Here is a 19,258-nt window from a genome sequence, read left to right on the forward strand (position 1 = left end):
AGAAACACTGGGCCTCACCAGCTCACAGTCTCCATGCAGCAGGATGACAACTTGGAGCTGGCTGGCAGCAGATGTTGTGTTAAGACAGCAACACACAGATTTTACAGTTCTTCTAGGGAATAATCGATACAAGGAGGAAGTTGACACAAACGTGTAGGTATCAAGGTAGCTGTTAAGTGGCAAAACCAAGAAGGAAGTCCTCTCAGTACAGTCCCCTTCTGGTGATGAAATAAAGCCAAAAAGCACATGCATTCATCTCATCCTTTGTAATGCTCCCATTTTCACTAAGCGCACAGTACAGATGCACTGCAGGTGTTGAATGAGGAGGGTTACACCAGGGAAGAGAAAAGAGCATTTCAAAGGTACCGAAGCTGAATTGGATAGATGCTGGGAAGTCAGGCACCAATCTTTTAAGCTATGAATTATTTTCTCCATGCCTCTAATTTGAGAATCACAGAATATTCACAGCTTACCAAATGAAATCAATCAAGATGTGTTTGAACTTCAGCGATGCATAAATGTTAGGTATTTTGAAATATTAGGTCTTTTTCACTTCAAAAATGAGATTTTTCAGATGGAAGGTGTTTTCCCTACATTTAATTAGGTCCCAATTCTCCAGCTGCAAAAAGGAGTGCACGTTTTCACCCCTTACCTCAAAGAACTAGTAGGAAGGAGGAAGAGAAGATGGCTACATATGTGAAGAATCTGGCACAAAGAAATTTAATAACACTGCTTGCAAAGCCAAGTACTAACTGCGTGCAACAAAGAAAAAAGAGCCAGATTCTTAAAGAATGAGAATCACACATGCATAAATATTGGCTCAGTCTGTAAGCACCATTTCCAAGCACACTGAAAGTGCAATCCTTTAACAGGACAAAACCCTATGTAATTAAAAGACAATGTATCATTACACAGGATTGCAAGGGGGACAAATAAAGATCATCAAGTTCTCAAAAACACTAGAAGTGTTTTCAGTCATGGTTTACACACAACTCATTGTACAATGGTGGCTGAAAATATATGTTGCCAAGCTCGTAACAATGAACATTTTCATACTGATTCCAAGGGAGTTGGGGAAAAAAAAAAAAAGCACTTCAAATTCCATACCTTGATTATTTCCACCAACTGATCCACACCACTGTCACCTGGAAAGATTGGTTGTCCTAGTAACAGTTCAGCCAATACACAGCCTGCTGACCACACATCTGAAAAGGGGGAAAAAAGCAGAGGACAAGGGAAGGCATCAGTAAAAAGGTATGTATTGAGACATTTATAGATGTGTATATATATATATATAAAAACACAGAAATTTTAAGCAACTAAATTTATCGCTTGCCAGGTTTTATACTGCATAAACATTGCTAAAAACCAAGAACATTCCTCTCCTAAATGTACATCTAGGAAACAAAAGATATGTGGCATAAAGCAATAGGGGGGCAGGTATTCTGGAAGTCAAACAATGAGACAATGTGAAACAGAAAATAATGTTGAACGCCGCATATCTTGACATTAAAACTTATACACATAGGAAAAAGAACAGTATATTTGCCACGGGAAAATTAGGAACTTGCCCAAGCCCTGTGTTGTTCTTAAATCACAATGATCACAAACTACCTCTAGTTATCATCTGCAACAAAAGCTGATGTTTTTGCTGTTTCTGAATGTTGAATAGATTAATTTTTCATCCACGTACCGAAAGCATATATACATTAGCAGACAAGCCAGTACTGCAAATATTACTAGCAGTATGTAGTACGTAATAATTTAGACAGCCTCAGAGTCGCATCAAGACCTAATCTTTATCCCAACTCCATCTGCAAACTTGGCTGAACAGTGGTGCTGCAAGACATAGGTCAACAGCATCTGTAGAAGATGCCATAAATTCATTTTCATACGTAAACCAAAAACCACATCTAGTCACTGGCAGCTGCTCCTCAATGTAAGACAATCTTCAGCATCTATTACGGTGTAGTTTTATATAGAAGTAAGACAATTCAATACCACAAAAGTAACTTCAGAATGCAGCTATATGCACTACAGAATTTAACTTTTTTTTTTTCCTCCAAAACAGTCTTTCTAAACAAAAACTTAACTAAGCAGCTTCATTGAACACTTGACAGAAGATATTTGTGAGAATTTGCTATAACTGCACACCAAATACCGGAGTTTAAACTGCTCAACAGACTGCAAGCATGACAAAGATGCAACAAATTTTCTCCAAAAAATAGGTTGTCTATAAGGTTTTCTAGAAAAGTCATCATTTATTCAACATACATCTGAAACCTCACACAAAAATCTTAAAAAAGCAATCAATACCAAAAGATTTATAAAGCCTACAAGACTGTAATGCCCCAAAAGAGAAAAGCACAGAAACAGTCACTTCCCTCCCATGCTTCTTTGAGCTCTCGCCTACTCTTATAAGAGAATCTTCCTCCAGCAACCAGCAGTACCACCACCGCAACTCAAAACCCAGAGAATTGCCCCATCCCTAAAAGTGCTCAAGGCCAGGCTGGATTGGTTTTTGGACAACCTGGGCTGGTGGGAGGTGTTCCTGCCGATAGCAGGGAGTTGGAACTGGATGGGATATGCCTTAGTATAAAACTTGCACCAGTGCTTACCCTAAAAAGTAATGGCTTACAATGCAAACGGCAATTGGAACTAATCACAAGTTTACGTCAAATTTCAACAAGCAAACAAACCGCACGCTTTGTGAGCTTTTAGCAATATTTAGTAGAAGCTGATGGACACCAAGGTGCCAAGATCTCTTTTGGGCAAAGGCATCAAATAAAGAATAATTAATTGCATCTGACTGTTCAGCAGCTGCTGCTAACTCCAGCCAATACATACAACCAAAGGATGATGAGAAATATCCCTTTTTATGTCACATACCAAGAGCCTGTCAAATATGTGGCGGGGTTTCTAGGAACTTACACAACAGTTCAATAGATAACAGATTTCTTCAGAAGCAGCGAAGAAACAGATTAAATGTATTAAGCTGGGCACTGTAACTTCACAAGCCGTGTAAAAGCACCTTAAGGGGGTTTGAGAAAGCAGAGTCCCTTCCGTGTGAATACATAAAGCAAGTGGTAGCTCAAAGCTATAATCATTATAGCAACAATATATGGGAAGGAAAAGACAGAACATGCACAAAACCAAAGCTGTTATTTGAGTAAGTCAGCACTCAGAACTCAGTTCCTTTTAAAATCTGGAAACTAACTTAGCTTTTTTTGTTTTCCCAAATCGGACTGTGGCTTTGTAAATCTGTTTCTAAATAACCTGGCTGGCTTCTCTGTGAAATTGGCTTTGTGCTGTTTTATCCCTTCCTGGGCTCCCTTCTCCCTCCTCCCCCAGCCAATTTCAGACCAGTCTGAAAGGCAGAGGTCTTGAATCTATTTCAGAAGTTTTGTAAAAACCAGAGGGAGAGCAGCAAGGAGAGCTCAGTCTGCCAAAGGAGGTGCAACCAGAACAAGGCTGGCTGCAGGAGAAAGCTGAGGGCACTGCAGTGGGAAAGAGAATAAAAGGGATGTAGGTCACAAGGGAATAGCTGGGGAAGTTTAAGGAATGCTTGCGGCATTTGTGCCGGGGGAATCCATCAAACACAGCAAATCCACTGGAAACCTATGCAGTTGCTCCTTGTGAAGTCCATCAAATCAGGTGATTTAATGCCTTGTTAAAAGCCGGTTTACTTTTCCTTGATTTGCTTTATAACTTTAAATTAATCAACACACACCACAGATGCTCTGAAATCCACAACTTTTTCCAGGAGCGTCATTTCACGCTCTTCCAAATTCGGACTTGGGCAGCATTCCCTCTTCAAGGAAATGAGCAAATCTTCAAAGTATTCTCAATTAAAGCCAGAGATCTGAAGCCAGCTTCAGCAGCTTGAAAGCAGGGATGGTAACAAAATACAATCTACATAGGTGTTTATACAACTCTGCTGAATAATGTACAACGAGGAAGAAAATGGTAAATTTTGACTCTGCTGAAATTTAATGCAATTTTTGCCACTGACTTCAAGAGGAATGAAATTTCATTCCACAATGATTTATTATTTTTTTAATTATTATTCTTTTGAATCTGTCCTTTTGGAATTTATCTTCCAAATTTGAATGGTAACGTTTTCTGCAACCCTGAAGTGGAAAATGTACTAAAAATGCACTAAGTTCTATAAAGATGTGCTAAAAAGCAAATAAAATGTACTAAATGCTGTATTTTAAAACGTACTAAGTTCTATATTTAGAAAAATAAAACTGTACTGAATTCTGTACTTAAAGATATATAATTTTAGAGAAGGGATAAGGCAGGTCATAATAATTTTTGGTAGCTTCTTAACAGACCATGTTCTGCCCTGGTACAGTCAAAGCTAAGTGTTAGAGTTTAATCTTTCAGAGTACATTTGCAGTGTAAGTACTGGCTCCCATGGGAAGAGATGTATATTAAAAATAACATACACAATCTAATTAAGACAAAACATGACTATCATTCAAATGCTTTGACCCGGTTAATAAACAAGGATGTTAAGAGAAAAACAAGAATGAAATTTAACACGTTACTCTTGCGCCAAACTAGTTGGGGGTAATGTGAAATTTTAAGAAAAAAATACTGAAATCTATTGATTTTATGTAGAAGGAAGTGAGGGCTGGGGGTGTAGCAGGAGCTGGGAGGGCACAGAACCAGGAGAGCTGACCCCAAATGGCCAAAGGGATATTTTCCATGCCATATGGCGGCAGGCTCCTCAATAAAATGAGTAGGATGGGGGCGGGGGGGGAAGGCTGCTACACGGGGTCTGTCAGGTGGTGAGCAACCGCATGGTGAATCACTTGCTTTGTTTATTCTTTATGTTATTAACCGGACAGAAAAGGAAGGGAAAATAATAAACTGTCTTTGTCTGAACCCAGGATTTTTACCTTTCTCTCCCCCTTATCCCAAAGAGGTGTGGAAGTGAGTGAATGGCTGTGTGCTGTCAGGTTAAACCAAAAGAAATGGACAAATACCATTATCTGAACAACCTGGGGTAATTTAAGCACTCAAAAACTCACATAACCTCTTATACTACACAGTTTTTATTAAATTAATATACATTTCTATTACTTCATTGATTTTCAGTTATGAGGTGATCATAAACTTATCTAATAATATGATCTGGATACTCCCCTTGCTCTTTAATGCCATTCCAGCACTAGAGCAGGTAAAAGAACCTGTATTTCTTTTTAGCTCAAGACAAAGCATCCAGCATGACAACCTGCTAAATAGCTTGAATTCTGCAAGTGGACAGTGACCATTTCTAGCCAAGGCTGGCTGCAAAAGCCTACCATGTACACAAATTTCAAAGTTGTGATCTCAAACTCTGCCTTCCCGAGCTGAAAAGTTAGCTCCCATCTTCACTGCATGAGCAGCATTCATTGCGTCATGCCCTAGCTCCCCAAACTTTTTTTTTTTTTTTTTATTTAAGAAAAAGTTCATACTGAATGAATGAGAGCAGGCTCAAACTAAGAACTCTCCTCCATCTGAAACTCTGTGGGGCACGTTCATCTTCCTACACTTTTCTCCTCATCTAGTCATCTCTACCCCACTACCCTTTAATCCATCTTGATGGATTTCCTTCATCTCAGGGGTGACTCAAGGTTGTTTCTCTGGAAACCAACCATCTGTAGAAACTAACAGGGAACGAAGTCAGAAAAGTAGCCCTCGGAGGCTGTAAAATCAGCAGCTTCTAGTAGCCAAATGCCAAAGCACAAAGTACTTTTCATCGCTACTTAATTGGAACACTTTTTGGAATGTCAGAACAAGAGCAAAATTGAGGATTACGGGCATGCATGCCATGTCAGTGCAAGTTTTGGACGCCGAGCCAGCACACATCATCAGACTCGCTGATGCAGGGTATGGCTGCAACATGAAATGCTTCGAAAGTCATCAGGAACAAATTCAACACTGGTATCTCTCGTTTTCTGCACCGAAGAGATGAAACTGAATCGGAGATGAAAGAACAGTTCAGTAAATTAACACCCGTGCTTATTTTCAGCGCTGGGAGTCATCACCTGAGACAGAGAGGCAAATCCCTTTCGCTGGCTGGAGACAGGTTTGGGACACACCTCACTGTGGCTCTTCCCAAGGAACTGTGAGATGGCCCCGCTGCACGTGGCTCCGGAGGGAATTCTGCTCTGATGAACTACTCCCTTCCCTCCTCAGCCCTAGTGCTTGCTAGGAAAGTGAATGAATAACTTCATGGCGCTTATTTTTGGACAGCCCAGCAGCAGCCAGCGGTACAGCCATACAGATCAATCTTTCCCTGCCAGGGGCTATAAATGTTGCCGCTGGAATGCTCTCGATTCCTGCCAGCACCGTATCGGAGAAAACACGCTGGAGACCAGCAACCCCTGGCTCTCCAGAAGCACCACCACGACCTGATGAGCACTCCCTTGTCCCATCACCTCACCTAGCAAAAATGCATGTTCTGTGGGTAAAAGCAGCAGTGCTTCTTTTTTATAAAGCCAGAATCGTGTAGTAACAGATATCTGCGTCCGTCCCTGCTCCAGCGCCAGTCTATGTTTGTCCCAGGACATTGGAGGGGAATGTGGGCAGCAATCCCACGGTTTTTCAGCCGGCAGCAGCACCCAGGCGACAAGTGCTCGAGCGCAGCCAGCAGCATGTGGGCAATGTGCTGTGGGAATGGCATCACACACGCAGACCTGCAAGGAGGAAAACTTCAGCCAAAACTGTCAAGGGACGGCTGAAGGGCTTGGTTTGCAGAAAAGGGAAACTCCTACAAAATAGCCGAGTGAACAAAACTAGGAACACGCTCAGAGAAAGGTGAAAACACTACCTTTGATTTACTTTATTTTAAAATTGTAATTCAGAAGGCCCCTTTAAATCATGGGCTTTCACGAAATAATTAAGATCTCAGAAATCAGAGCCAGTTTACAGCTCTGTTTCAACTCCTAGGATGAAAAGACACGATCCTAGAGCCACATTCAGGTTCTGCTACATCTAAGATCTAGCCATGTCACAACGACAAATTCATGTGTTAATGTACAACCTGGATGAACCAGGCAGGATAATTCAACTCTTGGTCACGCTTCTGAACGGCATGAAATAGTCACAATGCATTCTGGCTCTGCTGCCAGTCTTGGGCCACCAGCGTCACTGCTTGTTTGTGTAGTTTGACATGTGAAACAACGTAAATTTAAGTACTTCTTGCTCAGAAATACTACTACTGATCCCTACATTGCAGCAGGTTACAACCAAGAGCCCTGCAGTAAGGGTATCAAGTAACAAAAACCTCATGACAACAGCTGGATGCCTTGTGGACAACCTAAAAAATCCAGTATCACAATAAGGAAGCATTTCAGGGTTTCCTATGCTTTGAGTTATGGATGAATTACTGATAATGAAATGCTCCTTCCTCTCTCTCTCAAAAAGAAACCTCTCTGTGCTTGTTGCGTGGTGCACAAAGAATGCCGGTTCCGCTTGCGTGACTAATCCTATGTCGGCGAAGCAAGGAGAGTGCTCACTAAGCACTGCTGCTGCCTATCGAGCAAGAGCCAAGGATGAAAATGGCATTTACTGCCACTGGAAAAAGCTGAGTAACGTACCTCAAACCCTAGGACTCCCAACACATTGCAGAGTGCTGGGAAACTGCAAAGTAAGATTGTAAAAGCATCTTGTTACTTCTCAGCGCCCAGGTGCAAAGGTTATGCTGAAAAGGAAGCTGAAGGAGGAAAGGGAAGGAAGGAAAAGTATTTGCTGAGCTTCATTTTCAAGCTGTTCTGTGAAAGTTTAATCTCTTTTATTTAGAAGAGGCTTGGGGTGACAGTTTTCTGGGGGCATGAGAGAAGTCTGAACCACAACGGTTTAAAATCACGATGTTTTTGGCATGTGGGAGATGGACTCCTCACTTTATCATGATATTTTTATTAAAATTGTTGTAGAGACTGGCAGGTAAGAACACAAAAATTGAAACTACAACTTTTAAAGCTTCTGCAAAAAAAATTGCAAGATTAAAGTCACTATAGAGTTGGCGCAGGAGACATTTCACAGACATATCTACAAAGCAGTCTCTTCTGGTGACACCTAAAATATTTGTTTTATGCAGTTATCCTCTGAAACAAGTTGTGCCCATGCAGTCTGATAACACAGCTGAGTCAATCTATGAGCTCTCAGCTGGCAACAAGATGTCAGCTGGGATCAGCTGCCTTCCTCTCACTCAGGAGCTCCTGCCACTTTGCTTTTACCTGGGCTCTGGTGCTTATCGGACTACGCAGTGATGTTGATTCAACTCCCTACCCCAGCAGAAAGTTCACCTAGCCAAAACGAAGCCTCCCGTCAACAGAAGCTGAGTCAGCACATTGAAGAGCAAACTGCGGGAGCCAGCTGTGTCCAAGGGCAGGAAGGGCAGGGCTGGGGCTGACATTTTTGGCTTGCCCAACCACCAGAGAAGTTCTGCTGCTTTATCTTTACTGTGCCATTATTTTACCCGGTCTACTTCTGGTCCTGCCCCTTTTTTATACCAGGAGAGATACGTGAGAGTTGCTATAATACAATACTGGAGAAGAACTAATGGGAAAAAATAATAACAAGAGCAAGTCAGTCTTTGGAAATACTTCTATTTTCAAAGAAGTGAAGATGTGAAATGAGCTAGCCAGCCAATGAGTTTAACCAGTTTAAACTTTTACAGGGAACTTGAGCCAAATCCCAGTCTTTTCAGCACAGCCTTCAAAAAGGCCCCAGGAAGTACCTTGACTGAAAAACTGAAGATGCTACCCACAACAAGCCAACCCAATGCTGTTCACTTTGAGAAACCTTCTATGACTGCTGCATGAAAACCTGACTATTCCAGCTATTTCCCTTTGCCAAAACCTTTTTGGTTTCCCCAATGTTGCCATGACGCAGCTACAGGCCAGGTATTAAAAAGAAGTTGTCTTCATGTTCAAAATTAATAACTATGGGGGAGGAAAAGTTAACAGAATAAACGGAATCCGAAATGCTGCTGTACACAGTACATTAAACCTTTCAAGAGAGTTTAAAGCTGAACATCACACCACATTTTCTCTGCCATTAAAAACACTTCACTAAAAGCCAAGCAAACAAGCAACAGAATTATTCTGTGTCTAAAACACAGCATACCAGAAGCAGTGTTACAGTTGATATTTCTACAGTCTTTCTTTATAGTTATTTTAACTCATCATCAAAACGAGGTTTTTGTTTGAGATTTCATACCTGCTTTTATACTAAATAGAAAAATTACCTGGAGAATTGGAAAATATTTTATTTGAATCAGATTATTCAATCAGATTACACCCCGTATACTAAAAAAACAAACAGAACCACCACCCTTTTTTAGTATAATTGACACTGAAATCTCGAAAGGTATAGACATCACAGCAGCCACCTATGTGTGTCCTTTGTAAATAAGTGGTATCTGACCCATTACAACAAAATTCTGCCTCTTGCAAGCCTTTACACTTACCTACAGAATAAAAACAGGTGCAACTGGTATAGATTTCAGCAAATACACATACTTACCTATACTGGAGGTATAATCGGTGGCTCCAAAGATCAACTCTGGTGCCCTGTAGTACCGAGAGCAGATGTATGAGACATTAGGTTCTCCACGAACCAGCTGTTTTGCACTGAAGGGGAAACAAAACAATAATCTCTTAGTAATGAGAAGTTTTACAGTATTTCAACACAGAGCAGTGTTAAGCTTCAGCACTCTTCACCACCCCCAATTCCTAAATGCTAAAGTACTGCATTCTTCTAAGCTGACACAAGCCACAGACTCAATTTACTGTGAAATCAGCTCAATCCATCAAGCAGCTACCTTATAGTGGACAAAGCAAAGGAAATTCTGACTGCAATCTGGAGGATAAATAGGGTCAGATTTTTGGCTGGCAGTTGTCAGTGTGTTTTGCAGGGTGCAGAGGTTTGTTTACCAAGTAGAAGAGGACAGAATAGAGCTCAGTCAAATGTAGTTACCTTTTAAGGTTCAAAAGGCCTGGGTACTCACCAAAACTGAGTACTTTTTTTTTTTCTTCTCTTTTTTTAAACTTGAGCAGAATATTCTAGCTCTTTGCTGTTTAAGGGACTATGGCATGAGGCTAAAGGAATATGAAAAGGTAAAAACAAAAAAAAATACAAAACTTTGCCAGTATGGGCACATGTTAATAGTCTGAGATTAACATGTAAAGTCTTCATTTACACTGCCACAAAGGATTGAGCCTACAGTATTGCCCCAACCACAACTGCATGTACCTTTGGAAACATCTAAATATGAAGCGACACAAGAGCATGTTACTTTTTTGCTCATGAGTCTATGAACATGTTATACTTCTTAATTAGTACCACATTAGATGGATAGGATCTGGAAGACCAAGCAGCCCTTTCAGACGTATGATATATTCAACTGAGTATCAACAAACCCAGCTGAGTGGCAAGCCAGCTAAATCCAACATCCAGCTTTTGAGATGCACCACTCAGCCTTCAGGGAAGGAGTGTTCCCACCACTTATTTAGCCTGTTTTAAAAAGCCTCAGTTTTCCCCACAGCTTTTCTACACGAACTATAATTGCCAATTCCACATTTTTAACAAAGTGAAGTACCACCTTTTTTATGCATCGTTACTACAAGTTCCAGCATGGTTCCTCCCTTGCTCCTATGCTCGTGAGGTAGAGCTGAGAAGGAGATTCCCAAGCCACCAGGCATGACAATGCACTGCTTGGGTAATCACCATCTGACATTCCCACTCTCTACGGGCAAGCAAATTTAGCAACAGCAGCTTCGGTGACCTCTCACACATATGACCTACCTATTTTAGTCCGCAAAGCTACAGCACAACCTAAGGACTAGATTTTACCAGGAAGAAATCAATCTCCTGTCTCAGCGTGGATTTCCACAACTTCTGTATCAGTTTTATTTTCTAGAGGAGGGCTGGACTGTAAAGGTGATTCACTTGAACAGATACTAGAAAAAAAAGGTGCCATGGAAAACTAGAATACAGATGGATACTAAGAGCTACAGTCTGAAGCGTTACTGTGGATCTTGGCCCTCCTCTACAGTATTTAAAATACTAAATGGATTGGTAGACTAATAGACATAAGGCTTACAAAGTGTAGCATTAGCCTTTCATGTCACTATGCTGTTCTGCCTGTTTTTTCTTCCACAAACACATTTCGCCCTATTATTTGGTTTTATTTTTCCATGCAACAGTATTTTCCCTATGCAACGGCATCTTCACTTTTATTTTTTGAATACCTGCACAAACAACAGGCTTTAATTCAGTTCCCTCCCATTTGATACCATTTTCCAGCTCCATTTTTTAATATGAAATCATTTTAACTATAGAACAAAGTATTAGTAATTTCCCTTCCAAAGCTACAAACAAACTTCTGAGGAACACTGAGAGAAACTTCTTTGCAAAATGTCACTAGTTTCTCCTTGAAAGAGATGGGTTTTAGCATGCAGGCTTCAGGCCATGGACAAACTCACCTTCCGAAGTCGCAGAGTTTTAGGACAGCTGTATCAGGGTCCAGCAAGAGGTTCTGTGGTTTTATATCCCGGTGGCAGATCCCAAAGGAATGGATATAGGCTAAACTCCGGAACAGCTGATACATGTACAACTGGAACAGAGAAACACTGCGTAAGGCATGGTTTCCCAGCCAAAACATGCTAAACAATTCATCCAGCACAAAGTCTTATTAGAATAAAAAACAGAATCACTCAAAGAACAACCCTACTGAATTTATGTTAGTGCTGAGAAGATGTCCAGAAACTGGCATATCTTTTCACCTCCTGCCATATAACAACAAAGAAGGTTCAAATTCATTTATTTGTTCTTTAGAAAATGAGCACAACTCTAAAGAAGAAACTATACTGGCTTTCCAACATTTAAAAATAACCACAGAAATAACACTGATGGTAGTCACAGAAAACATACACACAAAAAAGTTTGTTTGCTTTGTAGATCAGTCTCTTCATAAAAATGGAGTATTCTTATGATAGTGTCTTAACTTGTCACCGGAATCAATCTCCCTGTTTTTTTCTTGGTGAAGGGACAGGCTTGTTTGAATTTGGGCAAAAAGAGAGGGCCCATGAAGGCAACTGTTCTGAAAAAAATTACAGAAGGCACAAAGTAGTGTGCTAAGGGAGGGTTTGCTCTGTCCCCCTTTCAAAACTGGCCAACTCCTTAGCAGTGAGGAATACAGCAAGGGGAGATGTTACAAAGCCAAGAGCATCACATAGCAAAAATGGACGATGCAGGAATGTCCGGCTGCTGCAGCCACACACATCAGGCTACAAATAATAAGAAACTGCTGGACATATTTAGGACTGCACTCCATATGGAGTCATAAAGACATGGGAAAACCCAGGCACAAGTCTGACAACAGGCAGCCAACAATTTGAAATTAGCCTATAGGCTGGACACTACTGGAGTTACACCTTCGCATTTTCCTTTTCTAAACACACGTTCTCCACACGCCAGCTTTCAGAGCCCGTAAAACCAGGTGCAACTACTTGATATTGGTATCAAGCCATGTTTGCCTCACTCCCACCATTATCTTTGTCTTTACACTCCCTCTCTCCCCCCCCCCTTTTTTTTTTTGTTTGGTGGGAAGGTACGAGCAGAAGAATAGCCTGACTCCTGGCTCTGTTTTTAGTTTTCATATTTGTTTGTCAAAACCACAACTCTGCACAAAGAAAAGCAAACAAACGTTTTCTGAATTGACTGTTCTAGCCGCGTTAAGTTTTTATTGTGCAAGTGTATTGCAAAATCATCCAGCAGATTGCTCTAAATTGAGGAGTCAAGTCAACGCATGTGGAATTCATAAAGCATGCCTTCCATCTCAACACGGCAAACCCAAAATTTCCACGAATTTCCTACCGACTGTTGGAGGTTACAAATAAAATTTAATAAAAAGATTACTAAAAAAATTCCCTGCAGTTCCTTAGCAGCTTCTTTGTTACCCAGGCAAGAGAAGTTCATCAAATAGGCATGACCTGACCTTTGTGTTACCCATGTATCTTCCAATTGACAAAGCTTTAATGGCATCAAAGCCATGCGATCTCTTTTAAAACATGAGATTATGACAAAGGCTTGCTTTGTCAGAAAAACAAGGTAAGAACAGTCTTGCTGGCTGTTCTACCTGGAATGGGAAGTCCCAAATATCCAGCAAGATGAAACAGCTGAAGCAGAGTTTTCTCTCAAAAGATACGACTTTTTTTTCCCCAAAAAAGTCCTCATAATGAACAGGAATTAGCGCAAAAATATATAAATAATCAAAAGCTAAGCTAACAAGCTTTGGGAAGCATATAACCTGAGGGCTTGTTCCACCAACAGGCCCAACACAGGAGTGACCCTGCAACAGAAATTCTTGTTGCTGAATGAGAAGATGCTGTGCTTCTTAAAAACAGGCAACAGCACAGGCTACTGCCAAAGCATGCAACTTACAATTTCTTCACATGTAGTTATGGCACGCTTTGTTATCAGAATAATGACTTTTTGCAACTTGAATCCTCTTGCAATCAAATTAAAACTTATTATTTGGCCCACCCTAATGTTAAGCATTGCATATTTAAAGATGAGCCTGGAGAAATCAATGCAAGCCAAGAACATTTGTTGCTAACTTCCATTTAGTGTTATCTGGATGCCATGTTAACAAGCTGATACAAACTTTTGTATCAGCTTCATTCACCACGTGAATTTTGTATCACGATTATTCACCAGCATGTGGACTGTGGTCACCACAATATATGAAATAGAATTACAAGACCCAGATGTGTCCCATGCTTGACAAATAAAATAATTTTATTCATTGCAAACCACTTTGTAAAAAGACAATGAAAGATGCAGACAGCTCAAGTGCGGTTTTGAGGCTACAATTTGCATACAAACATCTTGCCCCACGTAGCTCTTCAAGCTGAGTGGTGAAGACAATGAGCTCCAAGTGCAGGGAAAGAGACAAAAATGCACCTTTCAATCCCTCAGAAGCACGTGTCATCTTACTCATATGCCAGGAAAAGGGGAAGGTAACAGTTAAGAGAACACTATTCTTCCCGATATCCTCTTTGAATTCTTGACCTTCATACTATTTTGTCTTCATCATCTCAAGATGCCGAAAGCTGGTTACCTGGCTGGTGTCAGTCTCTAAACTGCTTGAAAACAAAACACCCCTCACTCCTTGGCCTCCCCCTAGCCCATTCTGAGATGTCTGGAAAGTGAGAAATCAACTGCTGAAACTTAAGCCTTTTGTTCCTGTTCTTCCTTTTCCAAAGCATGAATTGTTCTTATCTTTTTTTTTCCTTGCCTGAAGATGTATGTGCTTCTAAAAATCTCAGAAAACTAATTATGTGAGAAGAGAGGTATCCAGGGAGTCTGTTCCTATAATATACTTCTTCATCTAACCACAGCTATTCGTTACCTACCTTGACATAAATCATAGGGAGTGTCTGTTTGGCCCGACTATAATGTCTGGCAACTCTGTATACTGTTTCAGGAACATAGTCCAGCACCAAGTTGAGGTACACCTCATCTTTCTGAAAAAGAATAGAAGAGAAAAAGAAAAATCAATAATAGTTTTGAAGCATGAAGTACAATAAAAGCATTCAGAAAAACTGACAGGTTGAGAAACCTGTGGACCTTCTAAGTACATCTTTAGTGGGCGTGTGAGCTGCCACCAAACTGTTCTTCCTCTAGGCTTAGGACCTGCGCTCTAATACCTAAGTCAAATTTATGTTTAAGGTCACATTAGTCAGTGTGGTCTCTACCATAAGGCATTTTCTGATTATAAACGAGGACAAAGAGATAAATGTTCTGCCCACTCAATATTTTCATTAGGAGATATCACCTTGAAATACTTTCCTCATTATAAAAAGCAGGCTAACCAACCCATTAGTCCCTTCCCTGTCAAAACCCAACGAGTGCAAACTTGGAATTCCCCAACTCACACCCCACAACTACACATTAAAAAAAAAAGTTTAAAAACCCTCTTTTAGAAATGTAACTTTACTTTTACTGAACTGCTAAGAGGTTAATAATTAGTAGCCATTAATATTACCTAACCATTCTGCTTACAAGCGTTTCAAAGTCCCAGTTTTGTCCAGCTTAAGCTTACAAACGCATTGCAGGTAAAACAGAACAAGATAGGAACATTAGATAGAAAGATTTGAGCATCATTTTTATTATCTGGAATCAGGTTAGAGGTCTGTGTGAATTCAATCCCAAGAAACAACAGAGGCAGCTTTATAATAAAGTACTTTGTTACAGAATATGTTAGCAAAGGAAAGCAGGAACAAAGAGGAATTAAATGACACAGAGCTATAATCACATAGTGCCTAATTGTGGAAGAGATCATTTCAGTGGTAAAACAGGTCTTAAAAAGACTTCTGATATTTTAATGCAGTCTTCTGTGCAAAGCATCAGGACTGCAAATAGATTTAATTATACCCTCCTCCCCCCAACATTAATTATATCAACCTGAAGAAGTATTTTTGCAAGCTGGGTGAGTTGAGCAGAAGTAACCTCTCCTGCACTTGCTGCATTAAGAACTGGGTCTTTCTACAGGCAAGGGGATCCGGAGAGACACGCCACGGATGGGGACAGCACGGAGCTCCCAGGTCTTCAGCTGGAGCCCCCCGTCAGCAGGCCCACTGCCTGTGTGTCGTAATGCTTCCTGACTTGAAAACAAACCTCACTGAGCTGCAATTTAATGATGTTACCGGGACTTAATTAGTCACTCGGAGCGCGGTGTGGTGTTACTCTCACAGCTTTCCGTGCGCCTTAGCTGTCCCGATCCTGCCTGGGCAAGCAGCAGCCGTCTCCGCTGGGTATATGAATGGCGTGTAGTAACACACACACCAACACCTCCAGTGCCTGATGTGCGAACAGCTGCTGGCTTCTGCATCGTTTTCAAGATCTGTGCTCATTGTTATTTGACAACACGTGCTTGTACTTCCAGGACATCTCAGTAGCTCTTGCCAGTAGCTCCTAACAGGCCAAGTCACCTCGCAAGGACCTGCCTGCATCATTCTTCCTTACAAGATGCTCTTCTTTAAGCACCACTGCTTAAATAACAGTGGTAACAGCACTGGCACTACGTGAATGCCAATGGACTGCTAGCTCGTGACTGCTCTTCCTGACATTTTCACACTTTCTCTTCTGCAGAATCAACTCTTCCCCTTCAAGCCAACTGAAACCCACCACCACTCCCTGCACTCAGGTCAGAATTTTCAAGGCGTTAGTTATAATAAAATATACAGCCTGAAAAATCAAGTGAACTTATGCCTGGTAAGGCAGCCCGTATACCAAGAGAGCAAACAGCCTCATGAAAATGAGAACATTTGATTCAGTGTAGGTAAAACCTGATGAATGATTGCCTCTCAGAGAGCGCTGCAGCTGTACTGGTAACCAGTCAATGTGCAAAGCACTCTGTTACTAAGGCTGATTAATTTCTTTCAAAGAATTCATGTTCCACGTATCAAAAAAGACTTACGAGACATTAGGCCAAAAAAAACAAGTAAAAATGGAGTTATAGTGATTTCATTATCCTCTCACAATACAAGGAAAATGAGACATAAAACTAATACATATGATTATTAAACTCTTTCTACACTATTTCATAGCAGTGAGTTTCAAGAAATAGAGAACTCTGCTTAGTTCATACCATCTGTTTCACTTCTCTCCTCCATTTTTTCATTTTGCATTCTTTGGGAAATAAAGACTAATTCAATGGTGTGACGTGACAAGCACAAAGAGATGAGGACACCTCAATTGCAGAGGTGGAGATCTTGCACCCACCAGCCCCTGAGAGTTTTGATGCCAAGCACAGCACTTGAGCAAACTGCATGGGCTTTGCATGGTGTTCCTGTGTAAATATCTATCATGTTATCACCTACAACATGTGATGGCACATGACACCTTTCCTCCAGCCAATGGACAAATTGTCTAGATGTGTATATCTGATGGACCCAGAGCTTTCATATACAACTATAAAGGCCAGCCTTCTGCTGCTGGCTCTGTACGAAGGAACTGACACTTCAGAAGAGCCCTAAATAGCTGCTTTCATGAATTAAAGATGATTCAAGTGTTCTGACCTACCTCCTCCTGATGTCACCTAGTACCACTCCGATAAACACTTAGAGTACAGTTTTCAAGAGTTCTCAAGAACTATCACCCTTCTCCGTGAGCATGATCTGGACGAAAATAACATCCAGATTACCTGGATTCCCCCAGACAAGGTTCAGTATGAGCTAGAAAGCAGTCGTGGCCTGACAAGCCCCGAGGATGATGTAACCCGGTGTGCCTACCTCATGCATTCCTCCTCAACACATATTTTTCCAGTGACCCAGATGTATTACACCAGGAAACGGGGTGAGCTCAAAGAGCTTGCCAAATGAGGGCAACTGCTTCGGGATCAGGAGAAAGGATCGAGGCTTATCTTTCCATTACAGGAAGCCTTCTGCAGACCTCACCGAGTATTCCACAGCTGACTTGTTTCAACGCTGATGTTTTGAAATTGCTGGGCTGGGCACCAGCCAAGGTAGCCTAACCATCAGGAGCACATCCGAAACACCTCTACGGAGCCTAGATGGATCAGGAGTAGTATAAGTGGCAAAAATCTAATATGAAACGTCATTAAATAACCCACTCTTCCTTACAGATGTTGGGATTGAATAGATGATTAGCCTTCTTCCACAGCTCAAATGTTTAAGTGCATCCATGTTTTCCTGTGCTTGCTGCTCAGGTCATGACCATCTATGCTTTACAAAGAAAAAGGGGGTGGGCAGGGAGCCAGATCCTGAAACACAGGATCAACGCACTTCATTAGGATTTTGACTTTAGCCCTGCAACTCATTTCTGGTCAATTGCCCCAAATGTTAGAAGCTGCTTCTTGTCACTTGGCAGGCAAAGTCTCAGCTGCCACACGCTGCGTTTCTAAACACCTAAAGGAGCCAGGGCAAAATAACCACGGCCTCGTCACTGAACCAGCATGCATCCCTCAAGAACCAATAATTCAAGCGCTATTTCACTTTGGAAACACTTCACAGAAATAAATACCATTACAGACTGTGCCACAGTGAGAGGCACGAGCAGGGCACGGGAGCCAAAGCATTCTTGCAGCTTATTTTTTTGTTGTGTCAGAAATCAGAGATTAAACAGGCTGCAAGTACAGGCTCCAGCACGTGAACGTTAAACATTGCAAGGTTGAAGACCCAGTGAAAGTAAAAACATTACTGACATGGAAAAGGTGGCACGGAGGTCACAAACCCCAATTTTAAAGCTCTCCTGGCTTTCAGTCCACACAAGCAAACCTGTTCTAAGCACCATCCAGTTGAGGCTCAGTATGGCGAATATAAACCATTAGCTAGTGGTTTAAAGGATTCACTCTTTTGGATTGTCCCTTGCAGGGAAAGGACAAATAGCCCTTCTCAACAAACCTCTGATTAATCCTGAGTGGTTTCTGTCAGCTTTTGATTGTTTTTTTCCAGGTATCACAAGTAACATGATAAAAAGGCCACAAAATTATTCTGGTTGTTCTTTCTTCTAGGGTGACCAAACTTACTGGTCAGCATCTGGAAAGAGTGGTGAATACTTTCAGTTTTTTATCCGTCATTTCAGTAACAGTGTGGAGGAAATTGCGAGGTTTGCAGGTGGTGTTTTTTGTTTGTTGTTTTTTTAAATCCCTGCCCACTTCCCTGAGTTAGCTGGGCTCCATATGATCAATTAAAGTTAAGGAATATGCCTCAAGAATGCACTTCTTATTGAAATTATCACTATTGGGACTCTACAAGGTTAATAAACCTTCATTTTACTCAGATAGATCCCATTTTCTTTATGGCACGAAAGAACTCCACCGGTGTTGGGAAGGTGTGTGCTACACGTGTGGGCTGTCAGTGTCAGGATGGCAGCTACACAAGGGTTCTGCCAGAAAGCACTGAAGGATTTAACTTGGATTTTGGAAGCCAGAAAACTGATTTTAGCATCTCACGAGGATTAAGCCTTCTTTCAGAGTGCATTACTTAAACGCCAGAGTGTCAGCGTTAGGTAAGATACGCCCTTCACCCTGGTTACGTTTAGACAACATAAAAGGTTCAAAGTCAGGCTGGTTTTGCCCTCAATAGAAAAAAAAGAAAAAAGCTTTTACTTCTTAAAGCTACAACCAACACATACTTCAAACTCTTATCAGACACAGTAAGACGTACCTTCCTTCTCTTATCTTGAAGGCTGACGTGGTGCTTTAAAGATACAAAGCCTTTGGTGCTGCTTT

General features: G+C 41.2%; 1 protein-coding gene across 2 annotated transcripts in view; it reads right to left on the minus strand.

The window, feature by feature from the left end:
* GSK3B (glycogen synthase kinase 3 beta) overlaps positions 1-19,258 on the minus strand; it is a 132,568-nt gene that overhangs the window by 36,900 nt on the left and 76,410 nt on the right. For both annotated transcript variants that reach the window (XM_084500476.1, XM_084500477.1), the window contains exons 4-7: positions 14,418-14,528; positions 11,484-11,614; positions 9,523-9,629; positions 1,108-1,205 (exon numbers count right to left, since the gene is read on the minus strand). In XM_084500476.1, the coding sequence (XP_084356602.1) occupies positions 1,108-1,205; positions 9,523-9,629; positions 11,484-11,614; positions 14,418-14,528 (447 nt within the window). The remainder of the gene's footprint in view (positions 1-1,107; positions 1,206-9,522; positions 9,630-11,483; positions 11,615-14,417; positions 14,529-19,258) is intronic.

This window comes from Aythya ferina, assembly GCF_964211825.1.
Source record: "Aythya ferina genome assembly, chromosome: 1".
Classification (NCBI taxonomy): domain Eukaryota; kingdom Metazoa; phylum Chordata; class Aves; order Anseriformes; family Anatidae; genus Aythya; species Aythya ferina.